Source organism: Cyrtonyx montezumae, unplaced genomic scaffold, assembly GCF_038088225.1.
Source record: "Cyrtonyx montezumae isolate F1298 unplaced genomic scaffold, pur_monq_1.0 scaffold_18, whole genome shotgun sequence".
Taxonomy (NCBI): domain Eukaryota; kingdom Metazoa; phylum Chordata; class Aves; order Galliformes; family Odontophoridae; genus Cyrtonyx; species Cyrtonyx montezumae.
In genome coordinates this window covers 17,160,360-17,180,939 of record NW_027071914.1, presented here as the reverse complement: position 1 = coordinate 17,180,939, position 20,580 = coordinate 17,160,360, and the positions used below count along the sequence as shown (strand labels likewise).

Here is a 20,580-nt window from a genome sequence, read left to right as displayed (position 1 = left end):
CACACTGAATATAAATGTTACACGTTCAATTTTGCACTTTATAATTAAAGGACGTTAATGTTCACATCAAGCAGGCACCATTTCAGCAGTCCCTGACTTTCCCTCACCACTGAAGGATAACAGCAGCACTGCAAACCTCTTACCCGGTCACTTGAAGAAAATTTAATGCACCTTGGATCTTCTTTAATGATTTTTTTAACTTCTTTCCACGTCGACGTTAAAGTTATCTTTCAAAAGAAGCAAAAATAGTTAAAACTGCAAGAAAATTATGTTCTGTGAATGTGGAATGTCAGTATCACCACATCTCAAAGTAAATATCTCCTAAGTACAGTAAGAATACTGTTGTGGTATCTCAGTGTCGGGTTTTTATCATTTATATTACTGTACTTGGATTTCCTACTGGATGATCTCACACGTTTACCTTCCTCACAATCACGTACAGCCTAAGGTCTTTTTCTAGAACCTATAGAATCTGTGGATATATGCTGTAAAAATTACCTATAGGAAACCTGCTTCAAAATAACCTCTGCCATTTTGCTGCATCACAGGAAGCTCTGCCTGGTGTCCTAAGGGCTTTTAACAAAGCCTTTCAAGCACTGCAGGGTTAAAGGAAGCTGACTGAAGGCTGTGCACAGATTAAAAAGATCAAGACTCACTAGAACCCCACAGCACACTGAGGTGACAGGTTCCCTGCACGTGGCACAGAAGCTGAGATTAACAAGCATGATTTAAAGCAGAACGCTGGGACAGACAAAAGAACATTCAGTACCAAGATAAACACACTGGGTATTGGAAAGAGCAAGATGCCACATAGAAAAGAATGTCAAGTAACTCAATATTGAAGAAATGTAACATCCTGCAGGAGATAAAAAAAAATCACTGATTAGAAGTTGAAGTGCAAATGAACTGTGTGTTAAACTGGAACAGAACTCAGGATTAACGAGTAAGGAAATGTAACGTTTACATTTTTCTTACAGCAAAAACAGAGTGGTGAAGCAAACAGCCCAGGACATAAAGCCACAGAAAAATCAACTCGGGACAGAAAACTGAAAAACCTAACTCACTCCCCGTGGCCGTGCCACGATGTGCAGCTGCAGCACACGCAGCCCTTACCGCTGAAGTTTCATCCAGGAGTTGCCTGAAGTGTTCCCTCTTTTTTTTGGTAAGTGCTTCGATGTGTTCATTAAAGAGCTTTTCTTTCTCCTCCCTTTCCAGCAAGGAGCCAGACTCCCAGCGGTGGTCCTTGCGCAGGGTCCTCCTGGTATCAGACCACGACACATCTGAAGAACGCACCTGGGAACAGCAGCATTACTTCTGTGAGCGTTTTTTCCCGTGGTTCACTGATCATTGCTATGCAATACTCAGCTTTTTTTCTTTCCCTTCTTTCAAACTAAGGTTCAAATTAAAAATAAAAGCTGTTTAGAAAAAACTAAGAGACAACAGCGCTCTCTCTCCTATAAGCACTGAACAAGCAGCAGCTGAGGGAAGTACAATGCATTAGTTCAAACGCAGGAGAAACACTGAGCTGGAAGAGCATTCTCTCGTAAAGAAGACTGAACTGATTCTATTTCTACATAAACTTGATGACAAACACCCAAGTGCATTTCATATAGCACATCAGCGAGAGAAGAACGCACTGCCAAGCCCCTGGAGGAGAGAAGCTGCCCGCGCCTTACCATGTCAGACAGCAGTGCTTTGAAGTTCTGTATGGCCTCCTCCCGTTTGTGCTGCTCACGTTCCCTATCGATCTCCTTGGTTTGCTCTGAACGAGCTTTCTGCACTTCTCTTTCTCGCTCACGCAAACTTGCTTCAATGCGAGCTTGTCTTTCCAGCTCCTTCTCCTTTTCAGAATCTAAATTCTGGAAGGTAAGAGTTTAAGTTTTTCCTCAATAAAAACAACGTGAACACCTTTCATGCTTTGATTAGGCAGGTAAGCACATTAAAGGATTATCCAACCAAAGGTATCTTGGGCCAAAACACCTCAAAGTGATGTAAGATTCGAAAGACTACAAAATTTTGCTTCAAGAACTACTGAAGCACTGCAGGGGCTACGTGGGAAAAGAAGTCTGCCTGCAACACAGACTTGTCATCACAGAACAACTGCTCTCAGGAGTGTGTTCCTCGTGTACAGCAACAAACATGCTGGAAGCAGCATGACTATCTTTAGCCAGGTTTTATCTACTCCCTCATTCACCTCCTGGAAGAGAAAGGTAGGAACACTGCATTGAGAGAAAGAAGCCAGCAAAGGAACTGCGTATGAGCCACCTATAATCCCCAAAGTGACATGAACATCACAGAACAACACCCCATTCTGGTTCGGAGTGATCAGTGTGACGTCTGCATGTTCTGAGGTCTTATGGCCCAGGACCTTATAGAAGTCTCTGCTTTTTCTGTTCTGCTGAACAAATTCATCTGCGTATGCACGTGTGCAGACATACACACACCATGGAGACCTGCAGCAGCAGTACCATGGACAGCACTTCAAAGATTTACACTGTCACTGCAGAGTACTGCTACAGAACACCACAGTACAGAATCCTCCAGTAGGGAAATAAAGCACAAACCAGTCTGTCTCGCAGTCAGTTCATACATGTCCCTGGCAATGCAGCCAGCAGGACATGCAAAGGTACACTTTGAATGCCACACACATACCTTAGCTATTTTTTCAATGTACTGTTTGAAAAGGTCTTCCCTCTGTGAAGAGCTATCCACTGCTTTGTAACGAGGGTCAGTCTCTACTTTGTCCTTCACTTTGCTCCAGCGAGACTGACTGTCCAGGTGGTGGTTTGCCAGTAGTTCAAAGAAGTCCATTTTGATCTATTTACAGACAATAACAGAAAGACAGTACTTGAGAAAGAGACTTCCGTATGAAGTTTGCTCTTATGAAAAAAGTAATGAACTTACCTCCATTAGAGGGAAGCACACTAACATTACACACCATTATAATTTAGAGCAATCATTAAAACTGTCAAAACTGTGAATTTAGACCCAATGCATGTAAAATTCACTTGCTCTTTGGGAAAATTTTACTAAAGCAAACCTATCAGGAGATCTGCTAAATCTAAGGTGGACTATATTCATTAAAGAATGATTCTCCAGTACAGACTTTATGTCTTCAATTTAAGCTTAGTTTCTGAGCCTTCACATATCAAAATAACAAGCTGTTGATTCTACACTGAAGCATCTTTCTATCAGTGTCACAGATGCTATGCAGTTTCAGACAGGGCTCTGAACTTGGATTTGTCTTCCAAGTGCATAAACTGAGGTAATCACTTGGATCTGCTGGTAAGTAGCAGTACTGTAAGATGGATCTAACCAATAAAGAACTAAGCACATACAGTAATTAAGTGAGCTACAGTAAAAGATGGATATGCAAATCAGAAAAACTTTGTTTACGTTTTTGATTTTTGTTGACATTTTCAATTTTAAATGGGATGTCAACACCATCCAAAACGACAGCACTATGAGCTGCTGGCACTCATCAGTCCTGCTGGAGCTTTGTTCTGCTTTTTTGTTGTTTTTGCTTTTTATTATTGTTGCTTGTTTGTTTAAATCTTAAGACAAAAGCGAGCAACTAATTTTCACCCAAACTCCCAGAATCAGCAGTCGTGAGAGCATCTCCTGTGCCTCACTGCACCTCTGCTTTCTGGGGCGGGTGACTGCCATCACTGCTGATGCACTTCCAAGTTCTTTTTATGTCCAGCACTTTATGCCTAAGATGTCTGCTCTGGCATTTAAGACCCCATGTCTGAGAACAGAAACAAGGGACCTGTTAGCCTCGCTCCCTGAACAACCTGGAGCCAGTGGATGACAGACTGGACACACAAGGTTGGGCACGCTGCCTTCGTAGCATCCAATCCCTCTCTGCCTATGGAACAAAGTCTTTGTCCTTGGCACATCACTAAAAAGATTAGTTCAGAAGGACCAGCCATCAATTTGTGCTAGTTATCACCTCTCCTCATGCATTTGAAAATCACCAAAAGCACTGGAGCTCTGGAACACTGAGGTTTGCTAAGGAGGAGAGCACACTCCATCCAGGGACCCGTGAGCCTGATGTGTTTGGTTACAGCAGCAGGAACGAAACAAAGCTCAGAACAACATTCTGCAGGCTGATCCAGTGAGAACTTCAACTCGCATTAATACATCAACACGACAGGATTTATAGACTTTTTTTCTTTGCTATGTCAGAAAGGTTCAGATAGCAGAGATTAGAGAACAACTGGTTAGAGCCAGCGTAGTTACTCTGCATCTATAGCACTATCATTTTGCTTAATTAGCTGCACAAAATGCTAAGCAAACAATTAATTCATTTTAAGATAAAGAATGTTGTTTCAAAACACCTTTAAACATGCATGCAGTATAAAAATATGAAGCTTTCTAAGCCGTGACATTAGAGATATCTGTCAAAAATCAAACGGTGCCCAGATCATACTACAGAAGTCTGTAAAGTAAGGGTCTCTCAGAGCTTAACAGGCAGCTCCCTGCACAAATAATGTGTGATGGATACATCCCACGGAAAAAGGTGATAAAAGCCTGAAACACTGCACTGTGGGAAGAACTTCCCCAGCAGCTGCAATACAAACCCAAAGCCTGACAAACTGCACTGTGCAGGGACAGCACCCCACGGCCCCCCACCCCCACCGATGCTCCATTAAGTAATGGCTGCAGAAGAAAGGGAGTATAGAGCCAATTCCCTCCTAAGAGGCATGACTGTCCTTTTGGACCTATCATTCTCCTAAAGTGCGTGTGTAACTTCAGCCAGAACTCTCTCATCTGCAACATCTAAAGCACAGGGACTGCAATTTGCTTTTTAATTAAAACCTCAAAACATCTCACCAAAGAACAGCCTTTAGGATCGCAGCTCTTTGATTCCAAGTCTGGTGTTTGTATACGTGTAACACAGTCCCAGACTTGACAAACAGCACAGAGGGGAACTGTTGCAAGGCCCTGTGCAGGAGAGGCACTGCCCAGCTCTGCAGGACCCCAGCAGCACACAGCCCTGCAGCAGTACCCCTGTGCCCAGCACGGCAGCACCGGCTCACTGCTCCCCGGTGTCCTCCAGCCCCAGCCCACAGCTCTCGCTCCTCTCTGTCACCAACAGGCACCCCCACCCTTCTCACCGAGCTGCACCTGAGAACCCCACCACCCACAGTGGCCAAAGAGCCACAGCTCTCCTAGAAATGGAATGGTGGACAACTTCAAACCCTTACGTTAAAGATTTCTGTCAAGTGGATCCTCCTTAAATAGAGATTTTGGACGTTTAAAACAGACTGAGAAAGCTTCAAGTTCAATGCTTTAAATTTTCTTTTGTTTTAAGCACTTTCAGAATCAAAGGAAAATAAGATTGAAACTATTTCAGGTGTATTTAGAGGTCAATTTTTTTGGCAGTTAACACATTGCAGGTACAACTCTCATCACTTCACAAGGAAAAAAACTAAAAAAATGTAAAGTACCGGAACTGCGGGAGGCTAAAGTCACCACACAGAGATACCAATTCTTTCCTCACTAGGGAATCCCATAATATTTGCGTGTCAGTGATTGACAGCTGTCAGACTGAACTGATTGACAGGCCGCACAGCACATAACTGTAAAGTCTATCCACTTGTTATAAAACAGAATACATAAAATGGTTACAAAAGGCTTTTGGAGAAAACAAAAACATTATTTCAAAAGCAAACAAACACAGTCTCTCTTCTTTTAACTTTTTAACTTAAGAACAATCATGCAACAATAAAACATTTTACTTTTTTAAGGCTTTTAACTTCACTAAGCTGCAAGAGCGCTTTCAAGTTCCACTTTCATAACTGAAATGCAGTACTCTAGTTTTGAAAGACATCAATTCTCCTCTAAAAGCACAATCATTCATTGAAAACATCAGCAATAAGTCAGCATTTGGGGGAAAAAAGGATCAGAGTGCCTGGATTAAGAAAAAAAAATATGCAGGACTTACTCTACAAGTAAATTGTCTGCAAACCTAATGCACTGCTCAGCTTTTTTCTCTTCTGCAAGTACTCTAAGTGAAACACACATTAACTTTATGCTACACAATAAACACTGCAGACTTCAAAATGTCAAAAATGATTAGGCCTTAGAGGCTCAGTTCTCCACTCACACAGCACACAGGGACATTGCAGTAAGGCTGCACACTTTGGCTCCACGGTGAACTGCTTTCCTAGAGCTGAGAGCACAGCAAGAGACGTGTGCCCAGCAGGGAGAGGGAGGTGGTCCTGCCCTCTGCTCTGCCCTCGTGAGACCACACCTGGAGCATTACGTCCAGTTGTGGAGCCCCCAGCACAAGGACATGGAGTCCAGAGGAGGGCCATGAAGATGACCAGAGGGCTGGGGCACCTCCCCTACAAGGACAGGATGAGAGAGCTGGGGCTCTTCAGCCTGGAGAAGAAGAGGCTCTGAGGAGACCTTATAGTGGCCTTCCAGTACCTGAAGGGGACCTACAGGAAAGCTGGGTGGGACTTTTTATAAGGGCAGGTAGTGATAGGATGAGGAGAAATGGCTTTAAAGTGGAAGAGGGGAGATTTAGACTAGAAATTCTTTCCTATGAGGGTGGTGAGACACTGGAACAGGTTGCCCAGGGAGGTTTGTGGATGCCCCCTCCCTGGAAGCATTCAAGACCAGGCCGGATGGGGCTTTGTGCAGCCTGGCCTAGAGGGAGGTGCCCCTGCCTACAGCAGCAGGTTGGAACTAGATGATCTTAAGTGTCCCTTCCAACCCAAAGCACTCTATGATTCTACACAAGCCTGCTCTCGACTATTGACACTACTGTCAGGTGACATTTGGAATTAATTAATCTTTAATAGCTGACCTTTAATTCTAATAAGCAGCAGTTTATACATAAGATATATTTACTGAAAGATTAAAAGTCACTGAAGTGCTAGCTTTAAGTGGAAAGAAAACATGGAAGCTGTTTGAAATTTACATGGAGCAGCCAACAGAGAATTCTGAGACCTTACTGCCTTCACTAGGAGAACAGAGAGGGAACGCTCGGCGCTGGGTCTCGCAGCCAAGAGGGACAGGGATCGTGTTCCCTTCAGTGCCTCAGGGCAGTATCTTAAAGTGTTCTTATAAACTCAATTTCATAAATATGAGTTCTGCACACTCTAAGAGTCAGTATACCTGCAAACTTAAAAGCAGTTAGTTTAGAAAGAGCAAAGAGACATCTGTGAAATGCTTACACTGTAAAACCTCTACAGGAAGGGAAGGAGAGTCCCACACAAGGCACGCTGCAAACCAAGCACTAGCTCTGTCCCATCACACTCAGGCTCACACCACTCTCACCACTGAGCTAAAAAAAATTCACCTTACCTTCTCACCCCTGGTCTTCGAATCTTCTTTTTCCTTCTTTCTTGCCGCTGTGATAAACTCATTAAACAAGGCCTCTCGATCTTTCATCTTTTCAATTGCCTTGAATCTCGAGTCTTTAGCATGCTTGGCTGCAAATTCACTAAAAGTAGTTCTGCAACAAAATGGCAAGTGAACTAATGTGGCAGAGCTGTCTTTGCTGGGAAGCAGGTTCAGCAGAGAAATTTTTCTTCTGCTGCTACACATGCCAGAGCACAATGAAATGAAAGAATAAAAGAAAAGCCACCCTATGTTCTCACTATAGACGCTCGATCAATGAATTACAGAAAGGAGTCCAGCGGAGGCACGCACATGTCAGACACTTGAAAGGTGCTGGTCTGTTGCTGATTTGGTTTAATACAGCTACCTGCAGAACGTGCAGGTGGTAGTTGTAGGAAAAGAGATTACAACACAACCAAGAAGAAGAAATGAAAACTCAGCTGACTATAAGTTGTCTTTTTCTGTGGTTAAGCAGTTCAGCCACCAGTCTGTCCAGGTATTTCACAGCTGTGAAATTAAAAACTTTGCATGCATTCACTTGCAGCCAAACCATGCTAAGAGTTTACCAAAGAAATCATTTCACTGTGTTAGTCACGACATAACACTGGCTACTGAAATCCTCCCCTACAGTGAACCCTGTATAGCCTTATCTTAAAACACATGGAGTTGGAAACACACCAAACACTATGGGCAGTTGCTTCAGCACTGGGCTTTCAAACCATTATCCCCATAGCATTGACCTGACAGTTCTCTCACCTCCAGGGCCAGATTCCAATCTGTGCAGTAGATATAGTACTGCCACTTACCTCAAAAAAAACCACTATTCTGCTTTTTCCAAGCTCTGATGCAAATCTGGCCCCAAGAATACGTGAGACACTTATAATCATACGAATGTTTTCATCACAGCATGGAAATAATTAGACTTGGAAAATCCAGCCTACTGTTGCTGTAGGGTAAATTGAAACAAGAAGAGAATTTGGTAGCTTGTTCAAAAAGATTAGAAAATGAATGTACAGCTATATTGAAGAACAAGAGCTGCTTAAGCGGAACACAAACTCTTGAGCATGTTGGACTGAGATGGATGATTAAAAGTAGTCTGACGCTCACAGAGGTACAGCAATATCTTTAGACAAACACTGAAACCAGAAGACAAAGGATAAGATTAAACAACACAGTCCTTCAATTGGAATTCTCTTTCCCACCCCAGTCCATTATTAGGTAAGAATCAGTCCCAATGACACACTGTCGATATCTTGGAAGCTGAGAACACTAAAGCCAACAAGAACCTTTGATGTTAGTCTGTGAACGCTGCACTGAACTCACTGATCCATTTTTTCTTAAAATATCCTCGTGACTCCACTCGTCCTAGACTACCAAAACTCCTGCCCTCGTTAAATGAGCAGGCTGCTGCTTTAAATTAGAGCTGTTACTCAGATCTGAATTCATTAAGAACTATAAAGCACTGGGTTCCACCGATTTCCAACGCCGATCACTACAAAAATTAAACTGAAGCAAACCAAACAAGCAGTTATTTTACTGTAAAAGAATGCCAAGTAAGCCAAGTAATGCCAAGAGATGCTGAAAGAGAACGCTCACCTGTTGACACAAGCACCTATTTCACAAACTCTAAGTGAGAAAGCTGTGAAACAAACATCTCTAGCAACATAATCTTGAACGTTAGTACCTTTACTGTTATCATTTCACTGTTACCACTGCATGCTGGCCTGGGTGAGAAGGGTGAGTAACAATTTTCATATTAAAGCAATCAAAACATTCTGTCATATTTTTACAAACATACATTAACCAGAAAAATGTCCCTTCCAAATCCCAAGCTGATGAATCTTCCCTAAAACTTCTCAGGGACTACAAACATTCTCAGGAAACAGGGTTATTAAAGAACGATGGTGGATCTTGAAACCTCTCTCACATTCCAGAGAAAATAGTGGGAATTTCTTCAAAATGACTACAAATGCATAAAACATGACAAAGTTCTATTATTTTATAGACTGAGTGCCAGTAGGCAAAAGAAAATTTTAATACCTGATTTTTCTCTTCTTTGACCATTTTGAAAGAGGTTAATGAAGTTTATCCACCTAACACCACCCAAAATACTTTGCTCTTACAGTGCTTACGCACACGAACGACAAAGAAGTTCCTACCTTGGATTAATCTTTGATTCCTCCATCATTTTCTTGAAATCCTCCTTGGCCTGCATTATTTTGTTTTTCTTCTCCTTGCGCTCTTCTTCTGCTCGAGTTTTCACATACTGATCAAATACCTACAGAAATACCATCAAACATCAAAACCTGCAGCCACGTAAGCTCTAGGCGAGGAGGGAGAAAAATCCCTTCTCTTTCCTTTTCCTTTTTTCCCTTTTCTCCCACCACAGAAGCAGCACAGACAAGGTAGAAAGAAAGGTTACACAAATGTTTTGTGTTTGAATATGCAAATTACTCCAATATTCTGAACTCCAACATTGTGAACGTGATTTGAGAACAGTGAAGAGCTTCGTGCAGGTTAATGTTACCCTTCTACTGGGCCACGTTTGAACACACTGACACTTCCTGTATTTTTGAGTCTTCTATTTCCTTACATCCATTCAAAGCTTCTTGAGTGAGAATATGCTTAAGAAGGAAAGTGTTCTGCTTTTCTTCATTTCTTTTTTTCAACTACCTTAATCATGACCCCAGTAGTTTGACAAGCTACTGAAGATTCTGAGCATTTCATTCAGGTTTTGGACAATTTCTGTATGCATACAACTTCTACTGTGCTAAAATACTGCATTTTGAAACAGCAGCAGAACTATCAACTAACTTCTTTTTGGCTTTCTCAATTTCAAGACAAATCTAAACGTAGCAAAAATCCCCTGCAACACTGATTACTCAGGAAGGCCTACATGAAAAAAACACTGAGTGAGGATTTAAATAACACCCACTGCAAGGAAGGAAAGTGTATTTGATTTCTTTACCTGTTTTCTTTCTTTAGGGTTGAGAAGTAAATAACGAGGATCAAAAACTATCTTGTGCAGTTCCTTCTCCCACGTTGAAAAAGCAGAAACCTTAAATTCAAAATAAAGTCAGACCTTAACTTATGGCTAATTTCCCCTGAATATACAGAGCTCATACAGTTCTGCTTAAAAGCTACAGGATGTGGAAAGGCATAGACAAACTCATGGTGAAGTTTTCACCACTAACAGATGATGAGCTGTGGGGGGCTGCCACAGCGAATTCCAACACTAATTGGCTCTGAAAACTTTAAATAGTAACACACACTTAATTACTCATTAAAGTAACTACTGCTGTGTGACGTTAAAAGAAAACCAAGAAGAAAGCCTTGAGATTTTACATTGTCAGAATGTGTACAGAGCAGGCAGTGGATATAAGCATTACGATTTTTAAACAGCAGTTCTGCTACAAGAGATTCCAATTTAAACAGTCTCAACTTAATCTTAGAAAAGCTTTATTAAAATTATCCCATATAATTTAGTTGTTGAAACTAAATAAAGGTAACTGGCAGCTGGAACCACTTCACACAGTTAACATCCAAAAAAATTGAATTTATACTCTAATGGTCTAATTCACCTATCAGAACTGATTAGTATAAAGGAAACCTCCAATGTAGTTAACTCAAAGTAAAATTCCCATTTAAGATTGACCACTTTTCTACTTAATTTTACTACATACTGAAACTTACTGCTCTTTCCATGTAAGAACACCTCCCAGAACATGAAGTGTCCATTTTTTAATCTATTTTCACTGGCATCTTCCAATTTTATGCTTTCTAAGTTTGATTTTTTTTTATTTTCTTCTCTTCCCTTCCCACTCACCTCCATCTTGAAACTGTTTAATTTCACCTATTTAGAAATCAAAATGTTGCTGATTTTAACATTCATTGAAATACAGGCTCTTGCACCACACACAACCAAGAACTGGAGGAATGATAAGATTGTTTTCCTTGCATACAGTGCTGCAGGTCTGGAATTAGCTCAGAATTAAGATCTCTGTCTGAATCTTCACTCACTCACTCACGCACGCACACACGCTTATTTTTCTCTAACCCCTCTTTCTAGAAGCATGTCCTTGAATTGTTTCATCCGAGCCTCCAGAGGGACGATGGCTCTCTCTCGAGCAGCTTTAATTTCAGCTTCCATAGCAGCCTCCTTTTCTGAATCAATGTCTTTGTTATCATCTTTCCTGGAAAAAAAAAAAACACTCAGTGTGTCTTGTGAAGTAGTAAGTCAGCCCTGCAGGTCAGAGGTTGAATGATACCAGGTCACAATAGATATGACAGACTAATTCAGCAGAATAGGCTTCCAAGTCACGACCATTCTTTGATACTTGGATAGGAATGCTTTCATACTGAAAGAGTTCAAGCAACCAAGGTATTCTCAACAACTTCAGTGCCAACAAATGAGTCCAAGAACTTAATACACTCTGGTTGTGTTCAATGGCCTCACCAGATATGCAATAGATTTTAGGCTAGCTGTACTAATTCTCTCATCTCCTGCTCAGACCATGAGGCTCTGTGAAAAAGACTACAGGAGTTAGTTTAAATTGAGAATACCTTACAGAAAACGTTGTAACAGAGGTGATAAATTTATCCATCAAAACATTCCTGGAAAGAAAAGCACTGTTTGTTGGTTTATATTTATTATGGGCAAAAGTGCTTAGCCCCAAACACAAACTCACAAACTATGGACATCTTTATGATCACCCTTAAGAGTACACAGTAACAAACAAAACTGTGAAACTGTTGTTAAAACAGCATGTAGAAGAAGTAACTCACACAAAACAGATGAGAAAAGGTAAATAAAACATCTGAACTACTGTAACAGAGTAAAAACAAATCCCACAAAAATAACTGCTATGAAAACTCAGACTGTTGGACTTTGTGCAGATATTCATAAGCAAAATAAACAACCAAAACCAAACTTACTTGCGCTTTTTAATTTTAATTGGCTCATCCTCATTTGCTTCTTCTGTAGCTTCATGCTCTTCTCTAACTGTAAGAGATTTCAATACTATTTCAGACTTTCATCTTTGGTAATTCTGCAACTCACATATGAAGACTTGAACAAAATCAAAGGTTGGACAACGTGCAGTACTCCATTCTGACAAAGGAAGACGTGGTCTTAGGTGCTTTCAGAAAAATACCATCAGAATGTACTGGTGGGACTAATGGACTTACAGCAAGATTCAGATTTAAAACGACAAACACTGACCTTGTATTCCCAGGAAAGAACTCAGACTAAGCAGCTTAATAAAGCACACCTGGATTTCCAGTTATGTACTTAATATGCTCTCCTCCAACTACCAAGCCCACTGTCATCCTAGGATCATTTACTAGAACTCATACCAGAAAGATGTCTCAACTGAGCGGCCTCTTGAGAGCTCTTTGTTCTTGGCAGCTGTTTTCAAACTGTACTCCAGCTGATGTTCTTGTATTCCCATCTTCTTTCTTGAAGAAATTCCAAAGCTATATGCAATTTGTGATACCTGCCTACATTTCTCTCACTTACTTAGACGTTACTAATTTTGGAAACAAACACAGAATAAATGATAGATTATATTCAAACTTTTAAAGGAAGGAGAGGAGAATGCTCTTACTAAGTTTTTTCCCTTCTTCCATTCCTTTTTTGTGAGGAGGTTCTTGAATAATTTTGTCTACATCAGCTCTTCCGATAAGGTCATCTGGTCTGTCCCACATAGAAAGACGAGTGGTGGGGTTATAGAAGAAAACACGCTCATCACCGGTCCACACCACACACCTAGAAATTAAACAGAAATTGCAATGTCTTGTTTCATCATGTTCGTATTGCCATATGAATATCTACTCCACACTAAAAAAATAGGACTGCTTCGGTCAGCTGCTGCACCTATTCCTTCCTGAAAGTGTAAGGGCAGAAGCAATAAACAATTCTGGGGGGCCAAAATTTCATGCCAGATCAGGAGGCATCAGTAACAGATGAAGGGGGATGGGCTATGGAATCTGCACTAGCAATGCACCTCACAGGTTAATGTGAGACACAAACACTATGCTACAAAGACTACTGCCTGAAGGAACCCAATGTTATGTGATTCAGAAGTGTATCATGAAAGGATCTTCATGCACTACTGCCTGTTCCACATATTCAGCAACATTCCTTGTGATGTTTCAGTCCTCCAGCTGCAGGCTGTACAGAAATAGCAGTACCTACCATGGGGTTCCTGGAATAGGGGTGGTTGCAACCGGCTTGGCTTTCTGAGCTGCTTTTTCTTCTTCAGTCATTTCTTCCTCTTTTGGCTCCTCAAGATAAAAACAAACAAACAACAACAAAATCAAGTTACAGGATGCAGGCAACTACTTGTTTATTATAGGGGAATATGCTTGTTTTAAACAAGCAATTGTATTTTGAAACAATGCTATCTGCAGCTCACAATTCCACTTCAACCACACTTCAAACAAAGGCACTGGAATTTCATCATAGGCTGAAAGTGCTGCTCCAAAAACTCAAATCCAGAAAACCTCCATGTGTTCATGTCACTGAACTTCAGTGAAACCTTACTTAACTACTTTTCTAGACCTGCATAAATCCTTGACACAGTTCATCGAGGACTAAAATTCAGGGGCAAAGAAACATGTATTTATTCTTAAAATTCATTTATCTGAAACAAAGATATGGAGTATGAAGCAGTCAGAAGTCTGCAATGACCTTTGTAACAGAAATAAACAAACTAGCTCCTACCTCAGAAGTAAATAGGACATGGGGGTGGTAAAAACAGTAATTGAATTATGCAGCTTTGCTAAGAAATGTACATATAAGTTCACAGCAATCAATATAAAAACATATATTTCATTTATTTTCATTCAAACATCTTCACATCTTCAAAACCTATGCTCTTCCAGCATGACAAAATGCCTTTTAAGAAAGAAAAGTTGATTTTTTTTACTGTAATATAAGCACTGAACATCTCCTGCTTTCCTAAACACACAGCTTATAGCACATGGAAAAAGTGCAAGTTGTGTTTCAAAGTAGTAAAGAAACAAAGAAACAGCTATTGAAAGATTTTAAAGGAAAAGTTTTGTTTTTGTGACCATGTTAAGATGAGCCAATGATGATTATGTCTGTGCAATCAAATTAACTTTTTTTTTTCCTGTGGTCATATTAATTTTGTAACTTAACTATCATTTTTTTTTTTAAAGTTGGGTCAAAACGAAAGTCTTTCAAAATCACCCCAGAAATTCAAGAACTCAGATTACTAACCATGTCTCCTGTCAATATGCCTGGTCTAGAGATGCATCCACCCCTGCAGGATGTAGGAACTAAAATGGCGATATTATTTGGTTGCAAGGTCTTTTACCTCCTTTATAAGTTCTTTTATAGGTTCCTCTTTTGGCTCTTCTTCCTCTGTCTCCATTGGTAAAGGCTCCTCCGTAGGCTCTTTAATTGTCTCTTTAATCTTCTCTTCCATTTTTTCTGCATAAAGTTGAAATTTTCCTTAATATCATTAACAAGTATAGAAATGAATGTGTTTTTTCCAGTAAGACTGTCCAAGCACAACAGCAAAAGCACAACGTATTTTTAATATATTTCCGCCACATTCCACCACATAAAGATGGGATTATCTCCCGTAGCAAAATCTATTTGGGACTAAAAAAGGAAATACAGTAAGACAGTCTATTACAAAGCCAGCTGAACATACCCACACTTCAGACCAAGTGCTGAGTTCTGCATTCTGGTTACAAAAACCCCATGCAACATTACAGGCTTGGGGCTGACTGGCTCAAAAGCTGCACAGAGGAAAAGGATCTGGGGTTGTTAGCTGACAGCCAGTCAGAACATGAGCCAACAGTGTGCCCAGGTGGCCAAGAAGACCAATGGTATCCTGGCTTGTATCAGACAGTGTGCCAGCAGGAGCAGGACGGTGACTGTTTCTCTGTACTCAGCACTGTTGAGGCTGCACCTCGAGTACTGTGCTCAGTGTTGGGCCCCTCACTACTAGGAAGACAACGAGGCCCTGCAGTGTGTCCAGAGAAGGGCAAGGGAGCTGTGAGGGGTTGGGAGCACGGTCCTATGGAGAGTGGCTGAGGAAACTGTGATGGTTCAACCTGGAGAAGAGGATGTGCAGAGGAGATCTCATTGCTCTCTACGACTCCCTGAAAGGAAGTTGTGGTGAGGTGGGGGTCTGCCTCTGCTCCCAGCTAACAGCAAAAGGAGAGCTGATGGCCTCCAATTGTGCCAGCACAGATTCAGGTTGGATATCAAGAAAATCTTCTCCTCAGAAAGAATGGTGAGGTACTGGAACAGGATGCCAGGGAAGTAGTGGAGTCACCATCACTGCAGGTGTTCAAGAAAAGGGTAGATGTTGCACTGAGTGACTTGGTGTAGTGTGGTCACAGGCATGGGCTGACGGTTAGACCAGATGATCTCAGTGGTCTTCCCAACCTCAGTGACTCCATGAACAGAAATAGCTAAAACACCAATCAAAATATCAACCTTCAAATACTAAAACAAGACTCTCAGAACTTTAGTTCTACATTTCATACAGGCGCAGACACAAAGTGGATGAGAACAAATGCAAGTCACAGAACACAGAACCTGAACACAACTCCGGAATTAGAGGACAGCAGGTGATTTCCCTTTCTCTCCACATTTCCAAGCTGTTCACAAAAACTGCCTTTCACAATCTGAACTTCAGAATTTTAACAACCTTCGTTCATTTTTCTGGTTTATAATCTTTAAAATAAATGATTTTTTCCCCCATTTTCTACCTTGCTTCAATTGAGATCTTCTCAAACTTGCAAGTCTGTACAGTACTTAGATTCTACAGGAGTGGATTGGAAACTGTCACTTTCAGACTCACAAGCAACTTAAATGGATCCTTACAATCAAAACCACGCTTAAGACAGATCGGGGATCAGAAAAATTCCCGCCCACGTTCGAACATAACCATCACAACTCAAAGCAATTTTGCCTCTCTTCTGTAGTTACATTAAAACTAAGAAGTACCTTTTTCTTTCAGTTCTTGGGGCTTTTCCCACGTTGACTCCAAAGTCCTGTTGTTGTAATAGTACGTCTTTCCATCGGCTGTTTTGTACTCTGTCCACTCAGAGACCGCTGTTGCCCCGGCCAGCGTGGCGGGTGAGGCAGCAATGGCGACCTGAGGATGGATCATCGGGACGATGGGAGGAGCCATGCCAGGCAACACACCTACAGACAGGGCAAGCAGACACAGCGAACGGGAGAGAAAAGAAAAGGAAACAAACCAGTAAGTGACAACGAGATGCCGAGGCTCCCAAACCTAACACGTTACTGACTGACTTCATAAGTAATCACCCCACACCAAAAAAGGTTATTTTTTGCACGGAACTGGAAAGCAGTGCATTGTTACTGAGTCTCCTTCCTACGTATTAACGAACAGTAATGCCCATATTACCTGGAAAGTTACATAAATGCTATTACTTTTAATCAACATTCAATTCTGCACAGCACGAGGACTGCTGGGCTTCAGACATTTGCTTTCATACGTCAAAACGAAGCGTATTTTTAAAGCAAGATTGTATTATGTTCTCTGCAGCGATTTGAACTGCAGAATGGTTCTGTCATGTCAGGATATTCCTAAAGGCATTGCAAAAAAAACCAATGCTGGCCTGCCTGTGAGCCACAGGGCACAGCGTGGAGCAGAACTTTGGTAAGCCTTAAATCCTGATGCAAAAGTTGGCATCAGTTCAGAGCCTTGGATAAAAAGCAAAAAGAGTGAAACTCCTTCAGAGCTCGTGACAGTACTGTTCAGTAGCAAAGACTGGAAAAAACATCTTATTCACATCCTAAAGCAAAGTGACAAGCAAATGTGCAAAATAAAACAGCCAAAATGCTACGTTATCATTTATCTGCTCAAACAAAATGGAAACACTGACCATATTCTGAGTGACAACTGCTAGAAAAGCAAATTGGATACGACTAGCACAGTGAGATTGTAACTTCGAACTTGTAATGTCTCCATGAGAGAGATTCTTTTTAAAGCAGGGAGAAGGTACATATTACACGCAGCCATAAACTCATCTCAGTAAATGGCTTTTCTTAAATGCACAGTTTGAAAAATGCAAGTTTTATACTAAGACACACATACACACACACCAACACGCGAGCACAACCATGTCACTGCACACGTGGAGGGGGGAAACAAAAATCCACACACGGGAAACTACTAACTAGGAGGTATGGGCATGAAAAGGGTCACAGTTATCACAGAACTCAATGGTTACAGAACACTGCACTGGATTTGACATAAAAATGAGCTAATGCTAACAGTTAATTGGGAAAGCTATTTCCTGGCCAAACACGATATTTGCATTTATACTGGTTTTGAAAATAAAGTGTATATCTATATATAAATATATTCAGTCAACTGGGGAAGCAAATAAATAAATAAAATAGAAACCACAACATTCACTACCATGCCAACTTACAGACAAAACGAACTAAGATGGGTTTGAAAATTACCGGTCTTGGTGGTAGCGACTGTCTTTACATACGGGCAGCTGACTATTTGCATCATTGCTACACCTGTAAAACGGATAAGCAAGCATGTTGGAAAGCTGCCATGGTACGTCAGCTACCACTGGGAGCCTGGGTGCTAAGGTTTCCTGCCACAATTTGGGATGCCATGTTCTGCAGGCAATAAGAGCCTCCCGGCAAGAAAACAAACTTTTTTTGCTCCAATATTTTATGCCAGATCCAATTTAAAATTGATGTTAAGCTGCAGCAGCAGCTTCTGCCTCCATTAAACCATCTGTTTAGCAATTACTGGGACGCTGCTCAGAGAAAAATAGATATGTATCTGAACCACGACTCAGGGGTTTAAGTTCATTCAGGAGGGAGTACGGCCCCGCACGCAGGGGCAGTCCCACCGAAGCAGATCCCACTAACGGACACGTTCTCCGTGGACAGCATTTGCTCAGGCACAGCCATGCGAGCAGCAGCGGCCAAGTGAAGCTATCAGTGCTGTCTGCAGTCTGCTGCTGTGCTCGGAAAGTGGAGGGAAGGGCAGCAGGAAGCCAGCCCAGCAGGCACAGCACAGAGCTGTGGGGTGAGAGCCACACTCAGCACGGAGCAGCTGAGGAGATGCAGGGTGGGGAAGGCAGGGGGTGGCAGAAAGGGGCACAGTAATAAGAGCAACGAAGCTGCAGAGGTACACAGCACTGTGCTACGGCGGAGCCAGCAAACGTGGTCTCCACCTTTCATTTCCTAGAAAGCAGCAAGCAGAAGATGCTCTAAAAACAGCAGCAGCACACACTGCTCTGCTCTCCAGCTCCCTAAGAAATGGCATAGCCACAAAGGGGAAGCATCTGATACTCCTCAATTAGTGGATAATTCAGTAGGAATTTAAACAGGGAGAAGGAGAGTGCACTTCCCAAACCCTTCGTTTTTGGGTATGGAAAGAAACTGCAGAAGTTCACTCTTCGTTACTGCAGTTTTGACACTTAGAAATGGAAATGCTTCAGAAACTTCCTTCCCCTAACCTGCATCAGCTCCCCCATGTGAACCTGGAAACCTCCAGTACAAAGTGAAATTAAACCCCTGCGTTTATAACAAATATAACTTCTATTTTTCTTCATCAGAGATCTAGTAGCAAAAGCATACTAGAAATACTGCCAATTCATTCCAAAAATGTTTGTGAGTAGAATTGCAACGCTCTTTTACTAATTAACTTCAATGAAAGAATCCAGAACAAGTTTTATAAAGAAGTATGAATTGAGACACAAAAACATTGACTCAAACAGCACTGAATGAAGTGTTTGTCCCAATTTAGGAGGAATTGTGCTACGTACTTCAAAATGAAAGAGCAAATTCGTTTTGTTACAGAAGTTCCAGCATGTCTTACACGGGGTCAGTACAAACAGTGCCATCTGCAGGACCACAGACCCTGCGGCGCAGGTCAGACTGAGCAACACCCCAACTGTTCCTCTGCCAGCTCCAACGGACAGCTAACTTGTAACACACGAATTAAGAGAAAGCAGACTTACTTTTTAAGATCTGAGATTACGAGATATCACTAATCAGCTCTTCCATTGCTCTGTCTTACTACTGCATAACAGAGAGTAACTTTGAAATCACGTGGCAATGGCATTCATCTGCTCTATACCTGCAACAATCCAGCTAACTTTATACAAGGTGCTGAAAGTCCCAAGTACCTGTACATTACAAATTTGTGAGCTTTTTGGAATTCACCTCGGAGTCACCTCAACCTCTTTTCACTTCCTTTTTCCTGTAAAGTAGTTTAAGGATTTCCTTTTCTTCGATGGTGGTTATAAACTATTACAATCGAGCTAGAGCTGGCTGAAAGGATTAAATCAACTTTTTATTTTGTAATCAGGCAAACGAGCAACTCAGACTCATTAGTGGGAACACGCTCTTTGCTGCTGGGCATCCTCCCACGTGGAATGGGTTCATCTCACCAAAGGCATAGCACCAGGAAAGCTCTGGAGGAATCATGTTTTCAAACATGAGTTTAAGGAGAAAACCGCTGCTCCTCCTCTGTCTTTCCTCCTGTACTGCAGTACTCCAGAAATCCTCTGACAAGCCAAAAAAAACCAAACCAACCACACAGCCCTGTGCATCCAGCTCCACTGGCACTGATCTCTATTTCAACCACCCCAGCGTTAGCAGAGTTCACAATTAAGTAGCTGACCGTATCCCCCTACCATGCACAATCCCTTCACGCTCTGCTGATCCCTTGCTGACAATGTCAAGAACTGCTGCTAAGAGCAGCGGGCTGAGCACTTCTAAAGGCCACTTCTGTTCTCCAAACCTCACAGTACACTGACATCAACTGTATCCTTTATCCATTTTTCACTCAGCCTTGGATATTATGTTCAGAATAATATTTTTGCCTATCCTAAAACAATGAGTGCTACACTGTGACTGCCTTTTCAAGCATGGCACAAGATGAAAACAGCCTTACCTCACTGTTTGACAAAAAATACTGTTTTAAAAGGAGCAACTACATGCTGGTCCTCCCTTCTGGTCTCACAAACAAATCCTTTTTGTTCCATGTATTTCTGACTAGTTAGCAAAACTAAAACCCAATTTAGCTGCCTTGATATTTCTTTTGATAAAAGAAGGTGTGGGAATTGTCCTAGAGTATTGCTTTTCATCCAATCCATTCACTGGGAGGGTAAGAGCACCCTTCCTTTGTACCGCATCCGCACAATGAAGGGACAGGAGAAAGAAGTCACCTTGCT

At 41.6% G+C, this 20,580-nt stretch overlaps 1 protein-coding gene across 1 annotated transcript in view; it reads right to left on the bottom strand.

Moving 5' to 3' along the window:
- The window catches only part of TCERG1 (transcription elongation regulator 1), a 29,976-nt gene that overhangs the window by 1,103 nt on the left and 8,293 nt on the right, over window positions 1–20,580 (bottom strand). Inside the window, 14 exon segments of the mRNA XM_065734915.1 lie at window positions 144–227; window positions 1,114–1,293; window positions 1,677–1,859; window positions 2,653–2,817; window positions 7,321–7,471; window positions 9,516–9,634; window positions 10,325–10,414; window positions 11,414–11,549; window positions 12,292–12,358; window positions 12,963–13,123; window positions 13,553–13,641; window positions 14,697–14,812; window positions 16,346–16,546; window positions 17,840–17,902. Of these exon segments, the coding sequence (XP_065590987.1) occupies window positions 144–227; window positions 1,114–1,293; window positions 1,677–1,859; window positions 2,653–2,817; window positions 7,321–7,471; window positions 9,516–9,634; window positions 10,325–10,414; window positions 11,414–11,549; window positions 12,292–12,358; window positions 12,963–13,123; window positions 13,553–13,641; window positions 14,697–14,812; window positions 16,346–16,546; window positions 17,840–17,902 (1,805 nt within the window).